Here is a 23,277-nt window from a genome sequence, read left to right on the forward strand (position 1 = left end):
CAAGTAATCTTTAAGTTCAATTAGACGGTATCATAACATTATAAGTACTGACCATGGTTTTAATTTGATGAGGTTATCTTATTGTTTTTTTTTGTCCTTCGGTAACTCGTGATAACATTATCCATGAACATACGGTAACATTAATTGTTCCATCACGTTTTCTAGATTAGCTTTTCCGTAATATTTTTCTTCACCTGTTTTTCTATTTTTATTATGAAGTTCTTTTGCTTACGTACTCTCTCTTTCTTTCTTTCTTCTTTGATCTTTTATTGCAGCTTGGAAATGAAAATTCATAGTTTTCTCCTCATCTTTGAGCATGCACATACTATTGTTTGTTTTACATTTTCCACTATTCCCAATTGTACGACTATTACGCCCATAAACTTACATAATACCACGCTGACCTAAAACTACCTCAACAGTTTATCCACTTACCATAATTAACGGTGGGGCTATAAATAACCGACAGTTACACCATTTTAATTAACAAAGGATTATCAAATGTCCTTTAACGACCGGTTCAAATTCCGCATCACATTACACACACTTATGCCAAGACTTCCTGGTGACTAATACACACGTGATGGTGGTTGGTGGTACCATGTTGTATCGGAACACTCCCGAACATTTGCAAGCATCATAATCGTAAATGTAAGGCAAGGAACCGATGTACTATTTGATGTAGTGAAGGAAAATGACTTGGCTAGAGATGAAGTAAAAATCTGTTGAGTTGGCTTTATACTGGGTGTTAGTGACAGCGTAACAACTACTGAGAGGGAAGGTTCAGACCATGATTCTGAGATGATCAAGTGGATTTTCCTATAGAAAAAGTCATGATTTTTTTGTGATTTTTAAAAATTTTCAGTACCATACTTTTGCGACGGAAAAATGTACTTGATATCAACTCAGAATCATGGTCTGAATTAAAAGTCTCAAAGTTTTTGGTACGATATCACTAACACTCTGTATAATGGCTTGAGAAGATAAGCGTGTCATAGATTCAAAAAACATAAAGGAAATCGACTTTGTTTCGTTGACATATAAACATATAACAAATAAGCTTATTGCCTGATCTGCGTACAACTCTTAAGTACAACCCTTTCCTTCTTGATGGAAAGGGGGTATGGAACATACTCCACTACGTGGCTCATTACCATATAACATGTCATAAAATCATCATAATAAAAGTTAGCAATAATAATTCAGGCCAAATGTTTCGTGGAACTATAAAATTTGTTATGCTACATCACTACCTAACTTCAAGAACGTCTACTTTGAAATAGCTTCAGTGTCATAATGGTACGAATTGTATACGAAATACGAATCTTTTTTTTTAGTACCTACCTGTGTCCACCTAGTTACCAGTTCATTATTTAAAGCATTTTGTTTTGCATTTATTCTTCCTTCGGTGCAATTTTCAATTTTGTATCATCTGTTCCATTTTTGTGACGTGACTTACTAGTAGATTTGTCGCAAATGGCATTTACTACTTAGCCGGGGTTTTGTATCATCAACCATTCTGTCATAGTACATACACAATAATTACAAATCAGTTCAGCTCTTCTTGTCATCGATTTCTTTTACCCAACCAAAGGGCGATAGAAACTCAGAAGAAACTCTGATGATGATCTAATAAAGAAGAAAAGAAGAGACAGAACTTTATTCCCTAATTTCTCCCGTAAGCTAGTCTACCCCTAGGCTAAGTTCATCTGTGGAATCGAACGAACGATTACGATTGCCGCTCGCGCAACGCCCGATTCTGTGCTCTATAAAAGTTAATGTGGCTGGCAGTGAGATAAGCGGCAGCACTCTAGAATGGGAAATATAAAATCGAGAATATCGCTCGGTATCGAATTCGAATGGTAACTACATTTTGAAAACGGTGAATTCGAATGTAAAGGTAAAGTTGAAAATAATATGCGTGTGTACCCAGAATAATCTAAAAGATAAATATACTTACTTAACAATATTATATTCTTAAAGCTTATTAAAAAAATACAATTTAAAGAGGAAGTATCAGAACAAAAAGATGAACACCTTTCTTTATTTAAATAACAATATTAGAGTTCTTGTCAGGAACTTTACTATTTGAAATTGATTGATGCAGATGGTAAAATGACAATTCTGTTATAATTTTAACATTTACCTTCCATCTAAAATCGAAAACAGAAACATTTACTCCTGACACACCTGCCAATCACTCAGAGTATTACCGACTTACAATATAACCTATTATATTAAGTAAAATGTAAGTGAAGGAATCCATTACGACATTAATTTAACAAAAGCTTTCTCGTGTCCGCGATACAAAGCCCAGACAACGCCAACAAAGCGTCAATGCATGTCCCTTTAGCAGTGTGGCGAATCGAGAGTCGCATTCGCAGATTGGAGGTTACACACTAGCCGATATATAAGAAATAATTTCTTGGTATTCAATCGTATCTGGAGTGGAGTTAACGACCTCCGTGGTCCAGTGGTTGAGCGATGGGCTCACAATCCGGAGGTCCCGGGTTCGAATCCCGGTGGGGACATACCACAAAAATTACTTTCTAATCGCTATTTTGGTTAGGACATTACAGGCTGATCAACTAATTGTCCGAAAGTGAGATCGGAAGGCACGTTAAGGCATTGGTCCTGGTTACTAATTACTGATGTAAATATGTAGTCATTACATGAGCCATGTCTGAGGTCTTTGGCGGCTCAATAATAACCCTGACACCAGGGTTGATGGGGTTGGTAATCCACCTCACAACCCACACGATAGAAGAAGAAGTGAGATTACTGTTCTTAAATTTCAATTTTGATTTATTAATCATAAACCTTTCAATGTTCCGTTGTGCCGTTGCTCTTTGCAAAGGTCTGTGTCTTGTTGGCTAGTGTGAAACCCAATTGCAATCACAAATTTGTTTAAACCCGCGCGACACAAAGTGCGACTAATTAAGCGAGCGCGACAGACATTTATTAATTGCAACACAAGTCCCCGTCGAGATGTTTGTTCGTCGTTTTTCCCGGTGTACTCTTTCAAAGGAACGGTTGTTGATAAAAGCGTAAGACTGGGTTAATACAACTCTATATTTTATGGGAAGTTGGATTTGTCAAGTTTAATTAATGTTGCCTTTTTCTGAATCTCTTTTCAATGGACGCGACGTTTGAGTTATGATTCTGCATAAATACTGACTTCATTTTAGAATTCGTTCGTATTTATATCAATTAAGACTGCTTTGAAAGATCAACCAGGTTCTGTATTCTTTCATGTTGTATCGTCTAGTTACAATTTACGCTTGTCCAAAATTGACGTTGAAGCTCTTTCATTTCCACACATAAATCAGAACGCGTAACTTTGTGCCAAACGGAAAATTCGAAATTCGAAACACTGCTCCTGTGCACTTCAAACAGCCAACGAAACTGACTGGCCACCAAATAAAGATCCAAAACTACATCAATCACACATCACCCGACATCCATACTGCATGTACAGCGACACAATCGCAAATAACTCATTCCATCTCCGGTTTCCGCTACACAGCGCTCACTAATTAGGCAGTGCGAGCAGACATGTATTAATTGCTGCCTTTACGTTCGTCCTGTATGGCAGATATAAATAATATTCAGTGGATTGGATCGGTGACTTGTTTCCCATTACATTTTTTGGTTTCACACTGTCATGTTTGTGATCTTTGGCATTTCATCTCACGAAAAGAAAAAGTATTCACTGTTATTGGTTGCAGTGTTAAGCTTTTAACTTATAATGTAACATGTTGCAAATCATCTCAAGCACTTTATCATATCGTTGATCATATCGTTATTACATAAGTAATGAACATACTATTATCGATAAGCTATGAATCGATTACCTATAATCGGATAGTAACACAAGTACCACACGTAATATATTTTATTTTTGACAATAGTACGTCACTAATGCATGTTTCCCGCGTAGAAATACAAAAAATAGCTAATTTCTTTCATGAAAACATGTATCTATGTTGCGTTCATTAGCTGATTCATCCTTTGTATGTATGAGATCATAAAATTTGATATTTTATCTCTGTCTGCTGTGTGAAAATATAAAATCTCGTCGCGTTCGTTTATATTCTTCATTTTGCTTACTCAGATTTATATGTGTTTCTTCTTCATGTTGTTTTCGTTTGCAATTTTTTTTTGTTATTTTTTATTCACTTGGCATTGGGTCTTCATTATACATGTTATAGAAATAGGTCACTATTGTCCTTTCAAATAATAGTGAGATTATGATTATCTATTTAGGGAGGATAACCTATCAGTGTACGGTTCACCATTTGGACTGGATATCAATAGCAGCTGCCGGTTGTTCCACTAGTTGGCCCACCACATAAGGGATACGAGCATTTTATATGCATATATGAATGTATATGTCATTACTATACGGGATAATGCTAAGGAGATGATGATATGTCAATACTATCTTACTGCTGGTTTCTGCTCTATTCTCGTCGATCTGCATATAGTATTGTACAGTCACGAATAATATCATGTACCCACTTTAGAACCCTGTCGTACTATCATATTTGACATTTAATGATACTTACGGTTTAATTTGTCAAATAAGCTAATGTGACATGGTATCAAAGTGTATACATATTAGTATACATATTAGTATACATATTAGTACTCGTAACCGTACATATAGCGTAACATAACATAATAAGCTAGACTATATCCCAATTATAATGTCGCCTTTATCTAAATCTCTTCAATGAACGCAACGTTTGAATTATGATTTTGCATTTTTAAAAGATTGACTATATTTTTGTATTCGTTCGTATTTATATCAATTAAGACAGCTTTGAAATATCAACCAGAGATCGACTATATCCCAATTAGGGTTGTCAGACGAACATGTATGAAAGGATGAACTAAGTACCCACTCTTCACCGGCGGCGCTCCCTGATTTTAGAAGCATGCGATATACCGCAAGACCATAGTGGTTTCAATGATGACTCGTACATATTGTACCTGTTGTGTATACCTATCATATAATTGAATCTATTAATATTTTTTTTCTTTGTCCATAGGATATGGCGAACTACAGTTGCGTGGCAGAGAACATCGCTGGGAAAAGAATCTCCGAGCCGGCCCTGTTGACTGTCTACGGCAAGTTTTTTCTCATAATTATCATGATATGTTATGTCTGCACACCTTCCTTTTATAATATTGCTTGTAGCTTCTTACTTGACTTTATGGGCTATGATATTTTATAGGCAATGAAAATAAAATCTAAATAGTAGAAAAACAAGATGGCCGCCTTACGAAGTGTTGTTTTGTGACACCAAAAATCCAAAATGTCTTTAACATCGAGCGCACCGGGAATTATATAATAATAATAATAATAATAAAATTCTTTATTACTCAAACAAGGTACAATTTGAACATTTTAACAGCGAGCCCTGCACTAGGGATCACCCTGTATCGCAGTGGCTCAATGATATATATATATATATGAACTAGATGATTGCCCGGTATCGCTAAGACTGGCTTTATACGTCCCACTGCTGGGCACAGGCCTCCCCTCAATCAGCCGAAGGGGGTATGGAGCATCCTCCTTCACGCTGCTTCACTGTGGGTTGGTAGACGTGTTTTTACGGCTAATAGCCGGGGCCAACGGGTTAACGTACCCTCCGAAGCGGAATCATACAAATATACTTTATTAAATAAAAAGAAATAATTACAAAAATACTGTTAACTAGGTACATGACAAATGGCGGCCTTATCGCTTACTTTTCGCCAATCATCTTACTTTTTCGGACAATCAGCCAGATGATGAAGTAAAAAGTATTTGTTACTTTTAAAGCACGTTTATGTGAGAGTGAGAGGGGAAGACGTAGTTAAATGTACCATAATCAAATTGAAGAGGTTTTAAGGAAAGGTCAGGTCAAGAGTACTTTATTTATGTCGAGAAGTTGGCAAACAGTTCAATACTGATTTAAAAAAAATGCTTGAGTTTTCTCTTTTAATGATTTTTAGATACGCCGATCACAGACGGGCGTGAGTGTAGCGTAATTTTTAGATATGATAATAGATAAAATAGTATAAGTAAGTATAACTATAGACCTGAAAAATAGTGCATACTTAAACTGACAGCACAATCATCAGGATTCTTCTAATTCCATATAAAACTGTCAATTTTGACAGCTCGTTTTTGCGCGATTCAGTAGGATACGTTAGTATGGAAACTTATAAGTTGGAGCTAATCAGTTACTTTTTACTAAACGTCAAAAGACGAAATTACTATGGAATTTGTATGAAAAAGCACACTGTGACGTCATAGAAAAACGTGATAAAATGTCGTACTCATTATTACGTTTTTATTTATTACAATTTATAAATAATTGGTAAATAAGTTAAATAGATAAAAAATGTTTGTCGTTAGTTTTAGATCTGTCTTTATTTAGTAATCCCAAAAAGACCCAATTTTTATCAGCTGTCTGTAGTATAAGCACTTTTATCTTTGGAAAAGTCGGGTAACCATATTAGTTAAAGTATACGTTTAAAGACCGAAACCGCAATAAAACAGGATGACCCCATAAAGAGAAAGGAGTGAAGTTATAGTTCCATTTTTCACATTGCCTAGTATAAGATAATTATATAGTCACTCTACCGGTTAAACCGGGGTGTTTTAACGTAGATACGTTTTGTACACGTATAGTGCAGTAATTGCAAAAGGTGATATCAAGTTGTTGTACATAAATACATACATAGCTTCGATCCAGACACACTTCTCTTGCTTCCTCCACATTTATCAATCGCTTCATACACCCACGCTGGTTCAAAGTAGATGGTACTAACCTTTTCTATCTTTTCTAAGGCCATCTCCAATTATTATTTCAAGTTTTTATAAAGTTTTGAAATTAATATTTTACCTGTAAAGTTTCTACTTCATCCATTGATACGATATTCTGAATATCGATCATATAGAAGATAAAGGTGTTCACATTTTTTAAATTAATTTGGACAAGCCTTATAAACCTCAATATCGTAAGCCGTCTTAGTCTAAGTTTTCCATCTCTAACGTTACGTCTTCACACATTATCCACGCAACTATAACTTCACAAATTATTGCTGTTAAACGACGATTTAATACGCCTAACAAGCTTTCACGTTTCATTATTTCATGTACAATTTATCGGACCGCCAATCCTTTGCTGTTTAACGCTCATTTCGCCCTCAGTTGTACGTAATAAGTATCTTTACGAGATCAAAGGGCATGCGCCGTTGGTTGTCTTGCAATTATGCGTGTGCGCATGGGAGAATCATTATGGCGCCCACGCGGGCTATGGCGCCTGCGACTCGCTAACTGATTGCAATCACCACCTCTGACTTAACACGTCCGAAATTCTCGTTATGTAGATTATTTTCAGTGATTTAGTGAAGAACGTGATGATAAGAAACGTGCTGGGCAGCTGATGATTCGTATCAGAAGTTGATGCATTATTATTTTTTAATAATATAGGCTAACGTTTGACCGCAATCTCACCTGAGTGACGATGTGTTCTAGGGTGTATCACGCTTACCTAGCAATAGTATATCTTTAGCCTTGAAAACTCCCAGATTACAAAGAGTTGAAAAAACAGACGAAAACAAACAGTTCCAGTCCTTTGGTGTTCGCATCAAAAAGAAAGAGGCAAAAAGTTTAGTGCGGATTGGTGGTATATCCACAACATGTGGATGAAATGCCTGCCGACATTTAGTTGTCCGTAGATGGAATGTAGTGGGTGGAATTAACTCGTGAAGTTCCTGCGCATACTCACCGAAGTATATCCTATAAAATAAAATTTTTAACAAAAAAAAACCGACTTCAAACGCAAAACTAAAAAGCAATAAATAAATTTACTTCGCACAAAGTAATTAGTACGTATTTTCAATTAGTTAATTATTTTATAATTCTGAAGCCGGTGCCAAGGAAATGCTACAACGAAGTACCGATTCATATATTTTTCAATACTGATTGTTTTGTAATTTTTTGTTTGACATTGTTTTGTAATTGCTTTGATATAGGTATTAAACAATATTGTGTGTACATAGTAATTTGATATTGTAGTAGGGTTGTTGTAGCATTTACTTGGCACCGACTTCAGAATTATAAAATAATTAACTAATTGAAAATACGTACTAATTACTTTGTGCGAAGTAAATTTATTTATTGCTTTTTAGTTTTGCGTTTGAAGTCGGTTTTTTTTTGTTAAAAATTTTATTTTATTTTACGATTTTAAGTGATGGTTAGACCGAGCAAGGATGCAGACAGACAGATTTTCTGATTTATATTCATATATAATAATATAATATATTATTAGTAGTGATCACAATTATTATTGATGAACATGTTTACACACACACACACTCACACACGCGCTAACGCACACGAGCACACGCGCACGTACACACGCACACACACAGAAACACGCACACACACACACACACACACACACACACACACACACACGCGCGCACACACACACACACATGTGTATGTGTACATACACACATGTGGTTGTCAGTGGAAGCTGCTATCATACACACTCACGCATACATATAGATACAGTAGATTTCGCGTGGTTCGCTCGCACACACACACACACACACACACACGCGCGCACACACACGCACACACACACACATGTGTATGTGTATATACACACATGTGGTTGTCAGTGGAAGCTGCTATCATACACACTCACGCATACATATAGATACAGTAGATTTCGCGTGGTTCGCTCGCTGCTAAAGCAGCTCGCGTGTCCTGTTTATTCGAAACTGTCCCTCTTCGTATGGCGGCCATCTTGTTTTTCCGCCACTTTGTTCTTTTTCACCGGCGACAGAATTTGACCAAGATTAAAATGGGTGTCGTGGAAACAAACAAAATCCAGGTGCAATAGGTTTGCCAGGCCGTAGGATGTCTCCCTGATTAGGAGCAGTTTTCAAAGATGACGTTCCGATCACACGCCTATACATCATTTTTACCCCCAAGACATTTTCTGGAAAAACAAAATTTTGTATGGCGGCCATCTTGTTTTTTCGCCATTTTGTATTTTTTTCACCGGCCATTAAATTCGACCAAGATTTAAATAGGTTTCGTGAAAGAAAAATTGGTTCAGGTGTGATAGTTTCGCCAGGCCGTAGGGTGTCACCCTGATGCGGAGCAGTTTTCGAAAATCGGGAAGTATTTCCATACTTAACATGACGATCCGACCACAACCCCGATATATATTTTATATCCCGAGACATTTTCTGAAAAAACAAAATTGTGTATGGCGGCCATCTTGTTTTTCCGCCATTTTGTTTTTTTTTACGCGCTATGGAATTTGACCAAGATTTAAATAAGTGCTCTGAAAGAAATATTGGTTCACGTGCGATAGTTTTGCCAGGCCGTAGAGTATCTCTCTGATGCGGAGCAGTTTTTGGTGATCAGAAAGTATTTCCGTACTCTACATGACGTTTTGAGTAAGCGCCCCATACATTATTTTTACACAAACGGGCTTCTTCCAAAATCGACAAAATTTTGTATGGCGGCCATCTTTTTTTTCCGCCATTTTGTTTTTTTGCACCGGCGATTGGATTTGATCAAGATTTAAATACGTTTCGTGAAAGAAAAATTGCTCCAGGTTGTATAGTTTTGCCAGGCCATAGGGTATCTCCCTGATGCTGACCAGTTTTCGAAGGCCGGGAAGTTTTCCCGAAGCCTAAAGATCGATCCGATCAATATGACTTTACAAACGCACTAGTCGCTCCTACGATTTTTGAAAATTCCCCTCGATTTCTCTGGTCTTCCATCATCAGATCCTGACTTCCTTGACATGGGACCCCCTTGGGTATATCTCCTTTCAAACAAAAAAAGAATTATCAAAATCGGTTCATATACGACGAAGATATGCCCGAACAAACATAAAAAAAAAAAAAAAAAAAAAAAAAAAAATATACGGTCGAATTGAGAACCTCCTCCTTTTTTGAAGTCGGTAAAAAGCCGATAGAACACCCGACTTGTAATTATTAATAATAGATCCATTTGGTCCAACCGCTGGGCAAAAGTCTCCCCAATATTTTTCTTTAAATCGCTGTCCCGTGCGACTTCTATCCAGTTCCTCCCATAACAGTCAAGATTCGAGAAAAAAAAATCGATCATAAATAAAATGTGTTTAATATCTTCAATTTTATACACATAGTAAAATAAACAGTGGTAACATCTTTATTATCAGTCATGATATTAAAGATTACCTACTCAGGTCAATCTAAATATCCCAGCCCAGAAATTTACTCTTGACTGACAAAAGCCACTCTATGCGAAGACGCTACGCTTTAGAAGACCTCGTCAGGTCTTCTGAGTTGGTCGTCACCAACTCAAGTGAAACATTATCTTGTAAAGTTGTCACAAATAAAATCACCTTTATACGTCCGTAATGTAAAACAAAACATAATACCTGTAATCGAATTTCACAACCTACCCAAAACGATAAGAATTCCCATGTATAGAACGAAATAGCTGTAAACAAAAATAGCTCTTAGAGAAATATAAACTCCCATATACACAGAACCTATTAAATAAGTAATGTCTAAGGCCCACCTGTAATCGTGTGAGGCAATAAAAAGCATTGTTAAGACACCCACAGACCTTTGGAGCGGTGGAGAAGGCGATAACTACAATATACTGCCCAATTTGCACCTAACAGCGACAATTTCTATGGGACGACACAAAGGGCTCCAATATCACTAATAGGCGTAATTGTAGACGGTATATTGAACTCTTAGTTGTACCAATTAGAACCTCAACTCGTAAGGCAGTTAACAACAAATGTTTAGATACAGATAGGTACGATGACGGTAATAGAGGAAGGGTTGTCGCAATTCTCATAGTTATTCACAGGGATGCTCGAAAACGAAATTCGTTGCTCATAAAAATCTTTTTACTTATAGTAATTACTATCTCCTATGCGTGTTTATGGCTTCTCAGTTTGTAATGAAAGGAAAACTTAAACTGTTGAGTACTTGTACAATTTCCTGTAGCGCAGTTGAAGAATCTGTAACATGTACTGACATAGGCTTATAACCACCAGCAACATGAAAGCAAAAATTTTATTCATCAAAAACTTCAGTGTCTTAAATCACTTGAAATATGTTATTTTTGACAGCTTTCTCACTTTATTAGTTTTATGTGTGGTTTTCATTAGCATTTCTATTCATTATTATTATTTGTGTCGTTTTATTAATTCGTTAAATTTGCAAATCAATTTTCGACATCGCGCAATACGACAGCATCAGCTACATTCTTTGACTTACGTGTGTTAAAATATTCATTAAAATTTAAAAGCTGCTATGATTAATGTCTTATAATCTTCATTAATTTTGAAAAGCCTTTTATTAATATTAACAGTCATTTAATAGGTTAATAACAAACCCCGGTTGTAATAGGGCAATCAATTTTTATTGAGAAGAAATGCCTAAATTACCAACCGCGGGTGGTCGACATTTGTTCGGTTTTAACTGTTTTTGGGGGTCCGAGAGAAATTGGGTGTGGGTAATAAAATTTGCTTCTTATTTTTATATGTCAAGGTCACAGAGCAAATACACAAAATGAAACTTTATTAACTCTACCGCATTCAGTTATTTGACAAATTGAAGCAAAACTTTGCAAAATGTCGTAAACGTTACCGCGACAGGGTTCTAAATTAAACATATTTTTGTACATGACCGTAGTATGGTTTTATTGCCGTCTATACTTTCATTGGTTTGATGGATATAATGCCACTTAGCTAATTCCATCTACTTTGGCAATTAATTACGCAATTTCACAAATATATGTATTATCAACTACAGTTAAGTAATTTGATAATACCGAATAATCTCTTCAATTCACAAACTTGTAGTAAATATTATTAAAGATTATTTATATGAATTGGTAATCCATTTAGTAAGTAATAGTTTGAATCTTTTTGTTCTATAAAAGAAGAGACCTAGTATCTGATTATCACGACATTAAACCACGGATTCATTTTTTGCAACTAATTCTGTTGCATCGGCTCTATGTTCATTATTGATTACTGATTTTTATTTATATTGAATTTTAAGTAAGTTATAATCCTATAAGTTAACAACTTTTATAGCAATATAAATCGAAACCACACGGCAAAACACAATTTTATTGAATTCGTTATGATATTTGATTGGTCAAATTTGATGTATACTAATAATAATAACGTGTTCTCTTACGCCAATCATTAGGTATTCTACTAAACATCTCAAATAGGCTCAAACTATGTATGAAAAGATCAGCTGCAGCAAATATTTGATAGATTTTTAACATATGCGTCTTACGAACCAAACCACGCCCTGCAACCCAAGTTCAAAATGTCAGACCGTTCAAAATATGAAAAAAGAAGTTAATTAACTCCAACGGCACCCACAAGTTTTTGTGTCTCCACAACTGAGAACTGACACCGAAATACTTTTTAATAATAATGTAGAAACCTTGGAACTTGCACACAAGTCTCTTGGTAAAAAATATTCGTTTGTATCTACAACATTAATATTTGAAGTTTTTACTGTTGCTTGTGAGATATGTAACATAACATAAACATCATATATACGTCCCACTGTCCCACTGCTGGGCACATGGAGCATAATCCACCACGCTGCTCCACCTCTACCAACCCGTAGAGGTGTTTTTACAGCTAATAGCCGGGACCAGCGGCTATATGTAATATGTCCGAAGATGGAATGAAGTGGGTAAAATATAGTACAGACAATGTATTACACCAACCGAATCAGTTTCTTTTACTTTAAATAACACCTTAATATCATTAAAGCTCAACAAAATACGCCTTAAAACCCTAATATACATTCGTGGCATGGAATATTTGGTGTTTATAATATGTACTACATTACTGCCTACCACAAACAAAAAATCCTCAATTCAAAATATAATATCAATCACTGTTGCAACATAACGTAAATATTAATAATAATACTAACAGGTTCCATCGTACAAATTGATACCAGACTAATTAGCCATCATATTTCAATGCAATACACATGTTAATAATGGATGAAACACTGTCATGTTACATCTACCCTATACAATTAGGACAGCATTTGGTTCTCGTGAATTCTGACACAATTTATGTTCGTAGAATAATGAGCGTCGATTACGCATAATTTAGTAAAACGGTGCCGTTATGCTTAGATGTTAGACCCTTTATTACAGCTCATGATCAGCATAGTAGCGTAGACAACCCGTGCTTTAGAAACATCTGGCTTGATGATATTAGTAGGGATAATGACACAAGTTACATTTACATCAATAATGTTCTCAATGTCTAAATAAGTACAACGCAAATCGTTTTTAAAACTATTGCTAGTAACTGTTTGATAAGCTCTAGAACAGCCTCGGTGGTCTAGTGGTTAGAGCGTTAGGCTCACAATCTGGAGGTCCGGGTTCGATTCCCGATGGGGACATTGTCGAAATCACTTTGTGAGACTGTCCTTTGTTTGGTAAGCACTTTTCAGGCTTGAATCACCTGAATGTCCGAAAAAGTAAGATGATTCCGTGCTTCGGAGAGCACGTTAAGCCGTTGGTCCCGGCTATTAGTCGTACAAACACCTCCACGTACCCGCATTGGGGCAGCGTGGTGGAGTATGCTCCATACCCCCTCCGGTTGATTGAGGGGAGGCCTGTGCCCAGCAGTGGGACGTATATAGGCTGTTTATGTATGTGTATGTTATGTAAGCTCTAGAATATATTCGACACACAGAGATACATCCAATGTCAGATGAACTAAGCACCCACACCTCACCGAGCTGTCTGTTAGACCAACGTAGTGAGCCGATTATGGTCGAGTCAACAGTGTTACTGAAAAGTGAAACTGCACTTTAGATAATTTAATAACTCATTGGTGCAAAGTCCGGTGTCGGGGTTCGAACCGGAGCTGCGTGTTTGAATAGCAAGCCGATGTACCACAGGACCACAGTGACTACCAGGTACGCTACTGATACGTACACAAACACCTACATAATGAAACAATTTTAAAAATTAACACGGTTTAACGCATTCCCAGAACTTATTACCTATAGTTATCTGATGGAAAGATCACAGCATGCTAGTTAGTGCACGCGACTTTGCGTGTGAGTCTGACTACGGTCTGACCTAACAATCTAGGTAGAATTTACTTTTGCTCCGTTCCTGTTAGCATGCGTGTTGGCAAACGTAATGGTATTATCGGAAGTATGGATGGGGGGTATTGTGTCTAGAATTATAGGGGGGTGCAGGCAATTGGAAAGTACACATTTGCTTTGAACATTATCATGAATAAAGCTTGTATGCCAGATTGGTGTTCTGAGCTCGCTTCGTTGACTATAAAAGCTCTTCTAATCTCCGGTATTTGGAATAAGCAAGATAGACAGACTTATGTAAGTAATTAGTCTATTTTTAACTATGCCTTTTGTTAGTCCAATTTTGTCACAGAAGCTCGTATTTTATTGAAGTAGTATAACAATCGATCCAGTTTTTCCCACTGGTCAGATTAATGGTCAGACTAATCTGACCAACGGGAAGTTTTGTTCCCGTTCGTTAGATCTGCTCTGGGTACCTTTGTATATAAAAATGTTAATATTAAATATACCTTTCAGGGTCTCACCATCAACTTGACCAATGGGAAATCAATCATCATGTACCTATTACTATACTACCCATGACTTTAAGGAATCACACTCCTGTAACAAATTTGTACATTTGCCTCCTTGCGCTAATCTAATTTGAAAAAAGATCTTTGTGGTTCAATGGCTAAACACCTTGATCATTATAGCAATTTATACGCTGTTTATGAAATGTATTTTCAGCACAAGTACTTTCAAGTGTCTATAATGTGGTTATTGTTTTTAAATATTTGAATTATGGTGTCTATAATAGTTATGTCTAGTTCGCTCCCTTATAGTTAGGAACGACTTTTTCAATATTCTGCTTTGAGATAGAAGTCAAGCGAACGTATTTCTTTTTTTAAATAATATAAATGAAAAATTTCTTGAACTCATTTTGGTAACCATCTCTATTTCAATGTAAATTACGAGACCGAAATTTTATGTTAACGAGAAATTAATGAAGCAAAAGACAAGATAAGGAAATTATTCTTTGCCCATTCAGATCCTTCTTTGAAATAATGAATGGATTTAACGTCTGTAGAAAAATCAACAGTAATGATGTATCTATGCATGTACTTCTAAATGTGTACCTTTATGTAAGAATATCATTACTATGAACATTTTCATATTAGATTGTATAATATGATTAGATTAAAACATTTTTTTACCCAGAACATTTGGGACAGTGTTTATAAGCTCTACTTACATTACTCTTCCTAGGTGGTAATTGTACTCATAGAAATCTTTATTGTTGCTTTCCACTTCCTATACATTCAACTTTAACACGGACGTCCGTTCTTATACGATAAACCAAGAATTTAAAATTTATAATTTTCCATAATTCCTGTTGATCATACTTTCTTTCAAAAAAGGAAATTATTCCACGATACATAATATACTACATTTGAGTAAAATTTGATAATCACAATTAATGATCTCTTGAATAAGAAATACCGTCTTTCTGTGAATGTATTATGTCCTTCACTTAAATGTCATAAAACACATGCTTCTATAGATTTTTATTTCAGGGCCTGTATCAAAATCATAATCATTATACGTCATAGACCTTTATCTATCTATGACGTCACTTTATAGTTTACAATAATCGCAATCTTTGCTTCTAAGAACTAGTCCAACAAGCCATTCGACCACGTGCTAACAGTATTTCATCTTACCACGCTGCTGTCATATTTTTCACTACAAATGGGACGCAGGTGGCTTCTGAATCTAGTTTTGTATGGAACTGGCGTGATGGCGGAATCAGTAGTCTTACGGCGTGATGTGGAATAATGTTTGCAATTTTGAAGTTTCAAAGAAATCTCATAAATCATTTCTGTTGCGGGTAAAATATTACCGTACAGACATAATATATACTCGCGTTTGCAAACACAGTAATGTGAAGAAACCTTCCAACCACTTTTTCATATTTTTTTTTTTTGGTAAAAATGCCCAAAATTTATAAGCTAAGCCATTTGGTGACAAGGGCAGCCCAATGCCCTTACCATCTTCAACGCTCTTATTGTCCATCATATTAGAAAAGACACAATCTGTGTCGGTTTTTACGACAAGACATGTTTTTACGAAAGTGTTAACTTCTTAAAGGTACAAACAATCATAAATGTCATAATCATATTTAAAGCACCTTTAACAGAATTACATTTACATTAAAATTATCTATTGAACTGGCTACTGATACGTGTCAGTAATCATAACCATAGTCAGAGGCCATCAGACTTGTTAACTCTGGCAAATGGATTGTCTAGTAGAACAAATACCTCCTCTCTACCAACCAGCAATGACCAGGGTGATAGAGTATACTCCATAATCGCTTGATTAATGGTAGGCCTGTGGCCAATAGAGGGACGTATATGTATAGTGTTTTTGTTTTTCTCTCTCTCTCTCTCTTTAAGAGCTGCGCTCTTATCGGTGAAGTAATCGGTTGTTTTTGTTTTTATGTGATGTAAATAACTAAATTGACAATTTTATCCAACAGTTAACGGCGGTTGGAGCTCTTGGGGTCCGTGGACGCACTGCCGATGTAACGGCCGCATCACCGGCGGACAACGTCGCACGCGCACATGTACTGAACCACATCCTCTCAACGGAGGTGCGCAATGTCAGGGACAGGCTGTGCAGAGGACGTCTGAGTGTATTCCTTGTCAAAGTGGTGAGTTCGTGTACTTGGTTTACTTTTCTTTAGTATTAGTATTTTCTTTTGTGGGAGTGAAACTGATGTCATTGAGACAACAGATAATCTGACATGACTCTTGTAATGACTATGTAGCTATGTAAATAGTAGCCGGATCATGGCTCCTGATATACGGAGTTATAGAGATGACGACAAATCCCTCGTCAAATTTGTTCGACATTTGTTGGTAGATGTCATTCATCTGTGCTCATAATTTGTTGTTGTAGTTCTATTGGAGCAAAAGACACTCACAAGTGCTTTTCGGGACCATTCTTATTGTTTGAGTGGCTTCTGTGACTTATTTTTTTTAGTAAAATATAAACTAGTTAAGTTTCTTAGGATAACATTAATTAACGAATATCCGCTTTTGGACTGCCTTCAAGATCATGTTAATGTGACAGTTCTTATATAAGAACAAGAACTTGAGCATAAGATTGAGGGCAGTCTCAGCTGAGATTAGTTTACTAATTAAGAAATGTTTTCGAACTTTTTTATGAATCTTATAAATGTCTTTACGTCATTTTGGTGGCATAACTTTTGAAAGATCTATAATTAGCAGTAGGCCAGACTTTCAATTACTATTTTACTTGACTTCCCATGGATTATGTACCGCTGAAATTTTACTTTAAACCGCTTTTTATTTATATTTATGGCAACGGTGTTTAGACAATCGATCAACGACAAAGCAATGATTCCATATTACATTACGATAAACCTCTGGCGCCTCTAAATCAAATCAATCCCTTTCATCTTCATACAATTGCACTCCGTTTACGAATCATCATCATTCCTTTGATGGAAGTTAGTTGTCTCCCAAAATAGAATCCCGATCATTAGTAAGTTTTGAAAGTTGGTTGCATAACAATTTGGACGTCTAACGAGGCCCCGATACAAATAACTGGTTCATATTTTATTATAATAGACTACTTTTCTTAATGTTCACAACATTTTTGTAATTTATTGGATCACTAAATGAGATGGTTTTGTTTCTAACGCTTACCCTGAAGATGGATATATGGATCTGCAAGATTTTGACAATACGCAACAATTGTTGGTTGGTGAGTATAATTGACAAACATATTTACTGTGTTGATCTTATTAAAGTGCAATGTTTTGTTGAGATACATGAAGAAAAAAATTGAATAGTATTATACCTTTGTCCATGGTTTCCCAAGATACAGGCTCCGCCTAGTTTGGGAACCTCTGTTCATTTTGTAAAACTTATATTGTACCCTAACTCAAACATTATGCCTTCTATCTTATGATTATGATTTACATTTTTTTTTTATTAGTACTTTCACAATACCACGACCAATTACTAACTGGTAATAATAGATCTTCACTTGAATGTGAGCGGTTCTGACTAATAGGATTCACACTTTCTATGCAATAAGTCTTGATAGCCTGGTTTACTCAGTTTTCCACAGGGTCCGCTTACCTAACCTAAAGATTTGTCAGGTCCGGTTTTTCACAGAAGTGACTGTCTATCTGACCTTCCATCCCGCGACGGAAAAACCAGCCCAATACATTCATGTGGGTTTCCTCCCGATGTTTTCCTTTACCGCTGAGCACATGATAATCATTTATGATCTAAACATGAATTCTAAAACATATTCGACAATCATTGATTTAGGCCTGTGCTGGATTCCAACCTGCGACTTCAAAGTAAGAGTCAAGCGTTCTACCAACTGGGTTACCACGGCTCTCAATCATAATAAGGGCCAACACATTTAAACAAAAGTTCTTAAAAAATATAGTTAAATAAGGGTCGTTCACATTGAAAAATATAAAGCTGTAATTGAAGAACAAAAACATAAACATATAAAAACAAAAAGCGACAAAAGCAATGAGCATAAAGCCCACGTGCCGAATCCAAACTGTAGTCTTCATACAAACTTAACCATAATCTTTGTTCATCAAAACCTCGCTCTTTAATTTCATGTACTCGTAAATTACTTACATCAAAGCGTTTCATGATAACATTAAAACTATATGAAGTGTTTTGACGAGTGACATACGGATACTTAGATTAGCAAGTAAAGAGAACAAAAACAAACATATTCAAATATTCACAAATATTCAAGGATTCCTTTCTCGTTTGTTACCTCATGTTCAGTCATGAGCAATATAATGTACCCACTTTAGGACTCTGTCGCACTAACATATTTGACATTTGGTGAGACTTACAGTTCAATTTGTCAAAAAAGTTAATGTGACATGGTACCAAAGTGTATATAATATTAATGCTCGTGACCGTTCATTGTGGTCCACAGCCTTCGTGGTGGTAACGGCCTCCGTGGTCCATAGGTTTAGCATTGGGCTCACGATCCGGAGGTCCCGGGTTCGAATCCCGGTGGGGACATATCACAAAAATCACTTTGTGATCCCTAGTTTGGTTAGGACATTACAGGCTGGTCTCCTGATTTTCGAAACGCACGTTGTGTTGAATAGTTACGAGTTATCAGGGGGGTTAAAAAGTCCACATCAAAGCAATTCATCTAAAAAAGCAATATTGCTATTTGACATTAAAAGTTTGCATTGCGCACTTACTTTTATATGCGTAAATGTCAAATTGCAATATTGGTTTTTTAAATGAATTGCTTCTATGTAGCATTTTAACCCCCAGTTCATTGTCGGACCTCAATAAGCTTCTTCTACCTTGTTAAATGCTTTAAAAAATGTATCTATCTACTTCTCAGAAATAATTGCGAACTAAAAACTTATTCTTGAAAAAAGTAGTCAACATTTTTTTGGATTGAGCCGTTTAATCAAAGTGCTGAATAGAAACTAATATCGAACAAAAAATTGAACCATTAATCGTTTTAGAATAGTTAGTTACAAAAAACGGAAAATTCAGAGTGATTCTCAGACATACACCGATAAAAATATAAGTTTAAAAACTACAATCCGCCTACGGAAAGTTGCGTTTTAAAAATTACGAAACAAGAAATTATTTCTTTGAAATTCGTCTAAATAGTGATATTTAGAATATAAATTGGCTGTCCCTTTCCAGACATTCCAGTGTAAAGACCCCAAAAGTGTCTATTAAATTAGTCCCCTGAAGTTTCTGACCGTGAGTCTCAAATAAAATAAACTAGGACCCACCGTGTAGACAATAAAACGCAATCAAGAGCGGCTGTTTTAACGCGAACCGTCGCATTATTGTTCCGCTAATTGGGAACACATGTCCGTACGTGCTATATCATGCTTCATTTGTTATTTATCGTCGTATTTTGAGTTTTAGTTTTAAGAAGACTTCGTACTCAGCAGTGCACTAATTAGGTTGATGGTAGAGTGGAGCGGTAGAGCTATTTCTACTCGTGTACCGATGACCAATATTAGTAGCATCACATCTTCTTTCTGAAACTGTAGTACCTTTTTGTTGCAAATATTTTAATTATTATTTGTATGTCGTTTCCATATCTCGGGCCTATGGAGTCCCGGACTTTTAAAGGAAGGCGTGCGTGGGTCCGAAGCCAACACGTAGAGACCCCTTAGGCTACGTTCACACGGAGTCATTTTTCACGTATATCGTATACGAGATTTTATCGAATATCGTAGTGACAGCTAAATTTGTATAGCAATTTTTAAAATCGTTCACACGGCGTCTATACGAGAAAATCGCGTATTCGAGACATATTTTTTACCGTATACCGTAGGGTCTTACCACCGGGAATGCGAGATTATCGAAACGATTTTAACGAATGTCTGCTCCAATGTTGATAGTAAATTGTCAAAGCTGGCTATTGACATTCGAAAATAATTAAAAAACACACGCTCATCATTTCTGAGCTCTTGAAAAAACGATGCAAATCTTCTTTCTCGGTGTAATCCCGTTTTTAATAAAGGATGGACCCAGTATTTTCTAGGGCGCCGAAACCTCCTCCTCAAATACCAATATAAAAGAATTGGAACACGGGGATCCATGTCGGTGTGCACTCAACGACTGGCGGCAGGTTGCATCGAATACGCCGCGCGCCGCGGCGGCTGTCACGTGTACGGGATGACCGTATACGAGAAAAAACCGTGGGCCTCGCACCGTGTGAACAGCCGTCCCGTATACGGTACTCCCGTAAGCGAGAAAATATCGAATCGAATAGTCGCCGTGTGAACGTAGCCTTAAGACAATTTAATCTAAATGTAGTGTGACACCAACCGGCGATTATCCCTGTATGCACTATGGGAGTGCACCCAAAGACAATCCTCGGTTCGTGTAGGACTATTGCAGATTATGGGAACAAAGGGAACTGGGATATTGAGTTGGGGATTAGTGGACCAGATATTGGGGCCATGGGGGACTATGGCGCCTATTATTAACGTATCATCCATCATCTTCCTAGGGTTATTCTATTCTTCACCGATTCTGAGGTCCGCTCACCTACCCTGAAGATATGTTTTTTTTACAAAAGCTGTCTGACATTTCAACCAGACAGGAAAACCAGCCTAATTACAGATTAGGATTAGAGCACATTTTTTGAGTATTGTGGACGACTACACACACATCCAAACAAACATGAATTCGAAAACTGCTTGCTGCGGCCTCGCAATGACAGTCAAGGGTGTCTAGGGTGTTGTATCATTACATTAAAAAAAAGCGTTCTCCTTGTAAGCGTTAAGTAACCGACGTCAAACATTAATTTACTTTTTACTTTCAACCCTCATAAAACTGTAAATTACTTCTTCATAAACTTATACATAGACCCGAATTAGTAAGTTGCCACACGGGCATTATCGATCCGTTGCGTTGTCGCAACGCATTGACTCGTGCGGCATAGAACACACGGCGTCACCACTCAGGCGTCGCAACTGAACAACAACGTATCGTGTGGTCATATTCACTGTGGTCCTGTAGTACACCGGCTTGCTTCTCAACCGGGGTGCACCAGTTAGAACTCCAGTAACTTACCGGACTTACATCAACCCTGGTGTCAGGGTTGAGCCGCCAAAGGCCCCTGACATGACTCATGTAACGACTACTTACTTACATCAGTAAGTAACCGGGACCAACGGCTTAGCGTGCCTTCAGAAGCACGGATCATCTTACTTTCGGACAACCAGGTGATCAGCCTGTAATGTCCTAACCAAACTAGCGATCACAAAGTAATTTTTGTGATATTTCCCCACCAGGATTGGAACCCGGGACCTCGGGATCGTGAGCCTAACGCTCTACCACTGGACCACGGAGGCCGGTAATTCTCCTCATACTAACGAACTAATTGAAACAAATGTTCTAATCCCACGATTACCATTGTTCCGGCTTCACGGTATTACGACTAATCAATCACACGCCGACAAAAAAATATATATTCTGTGACTAAGTTTATTATTGTACGGAGAGAAATTGTTTAGATGATGAAAATATTGTTAAGGCGACAATCGTAAATGAAGTGAAATATTCCAAAGCTCCGAATTAAAACACTTTTTCAAACGAACGATCAATATAACGGAGAGACTGTAATTTTGTAACTACTTATATAATTTTGTACCTAATTACTTATTTATTAGATTTGCCAACAGACTAATGTAATATTTAGTTATACAGTGGTGCTAATTCCTGCAGGCGTAATTTTCTTATCCGCTGAAAAAGTAAGGGACGGATAATCGACAGGCATAAAATTTATGGAACACACGTAAATTTTAAGCAGAAATCAGAAACCAGCGAGATGTCTATTATTCGCCCGGGTTATTCATTTGTTTTAAAATTAACTTGTTGACAATCATCCGTCCCTTTCCTTTTTGGGCGGATAAGAAAATGACGGGTATAACTTAAAATAAAATTAGGAGGTGTCTGCAGGAATCGGAGACTATATCTTATAATATTTTTATAATAAGGCACATCGTGTCGCCTCTTTTATATTGCCGAGCCCTTGCAGGGCGCCACATGTACCTTCTTACTATGTTCCACCTTAATTTATGTTTGTGACATGCAATAAATGAATATAAATATGAATATGAATATGAGGCTTTTAGGGGAAAGCCATACTCAAAAAATATATATATATTTATTTTTCAAAATTGGCTTACAAAGTTAGCGCTTTTTGAACGTCAAAAATTAAATTACATATTATGCAACCAGCTGTAAATCTACTACCACATCAGAATCTATAACGCCGAGGGAAAGACGTGGCCAGAAAACCTCCCAGCACAGGGCCCTAGTCCTACTGTTTCATGTTTTCCTTTCTTTTTTTTTAAATCCAGCTTGTATTATACTCTCTCCTGTGGAGAGTGGTAGTCTTTTTATGAAGAATATATTTATGAACTAGCTTTTGCCCGCGACTTCGTCCGCGTGGCGTGTTATATAAGAGAGAGATCTTTGTGTGTGTGGGAGTGCATATCAAATTTCAAGCATCTAACTTATGCAGTTTAGATTTTTTCATACAATTTTTTTTCCCAATAACTCCCATTTTTCAAAATACAGCCAAAAATAA

The 23,277-nt window shown here is 36.6% G+C and overlaps 1 protein-coding gene across 3 annotated transcripts in view; it reads left to right on the forward strand.

Moving 5' to 3' along the window:
- Positions 1-23,277, forward strand: part of LOC126367196 (netrin receptor UNC5B-like) — a 195,949-nt gene that overhangs the window by 149,687 nt on the left and 22,985 nt on the right. For all 3 annotated transcript variants that reach the window (XM_050010616.1, XM_050010615.1, XM_050010618.1), the window contains 2 exons: positions 5,055-5,133; positions 16,655-16,828. In XM_050010616.1, the coding sequence (XP_049866573.1) occupies positions 5,055-5,133; positions 16,655-16,828 (253 nt within the window). The remainder of the gene's footprint in view (positions 1-5,054; positions 5,134-16,654; positions 16,829-23,277) is intronic.

This window comes from Pectinophora gossypiella, chromosome 5 (genome assembly GCF_024362695.1).
Source record: "Pectinophora gossypiella chromosome 5, ilPecGoss1.1, whole genome shotgun sequence".
NCBI classification, from domain to species: Eukaryota; Metazoa; Arthropoda; class Insecta; order Lepidoptera; family Gelechiidae; genus Pectinophora; species Pectinophora gossypiella.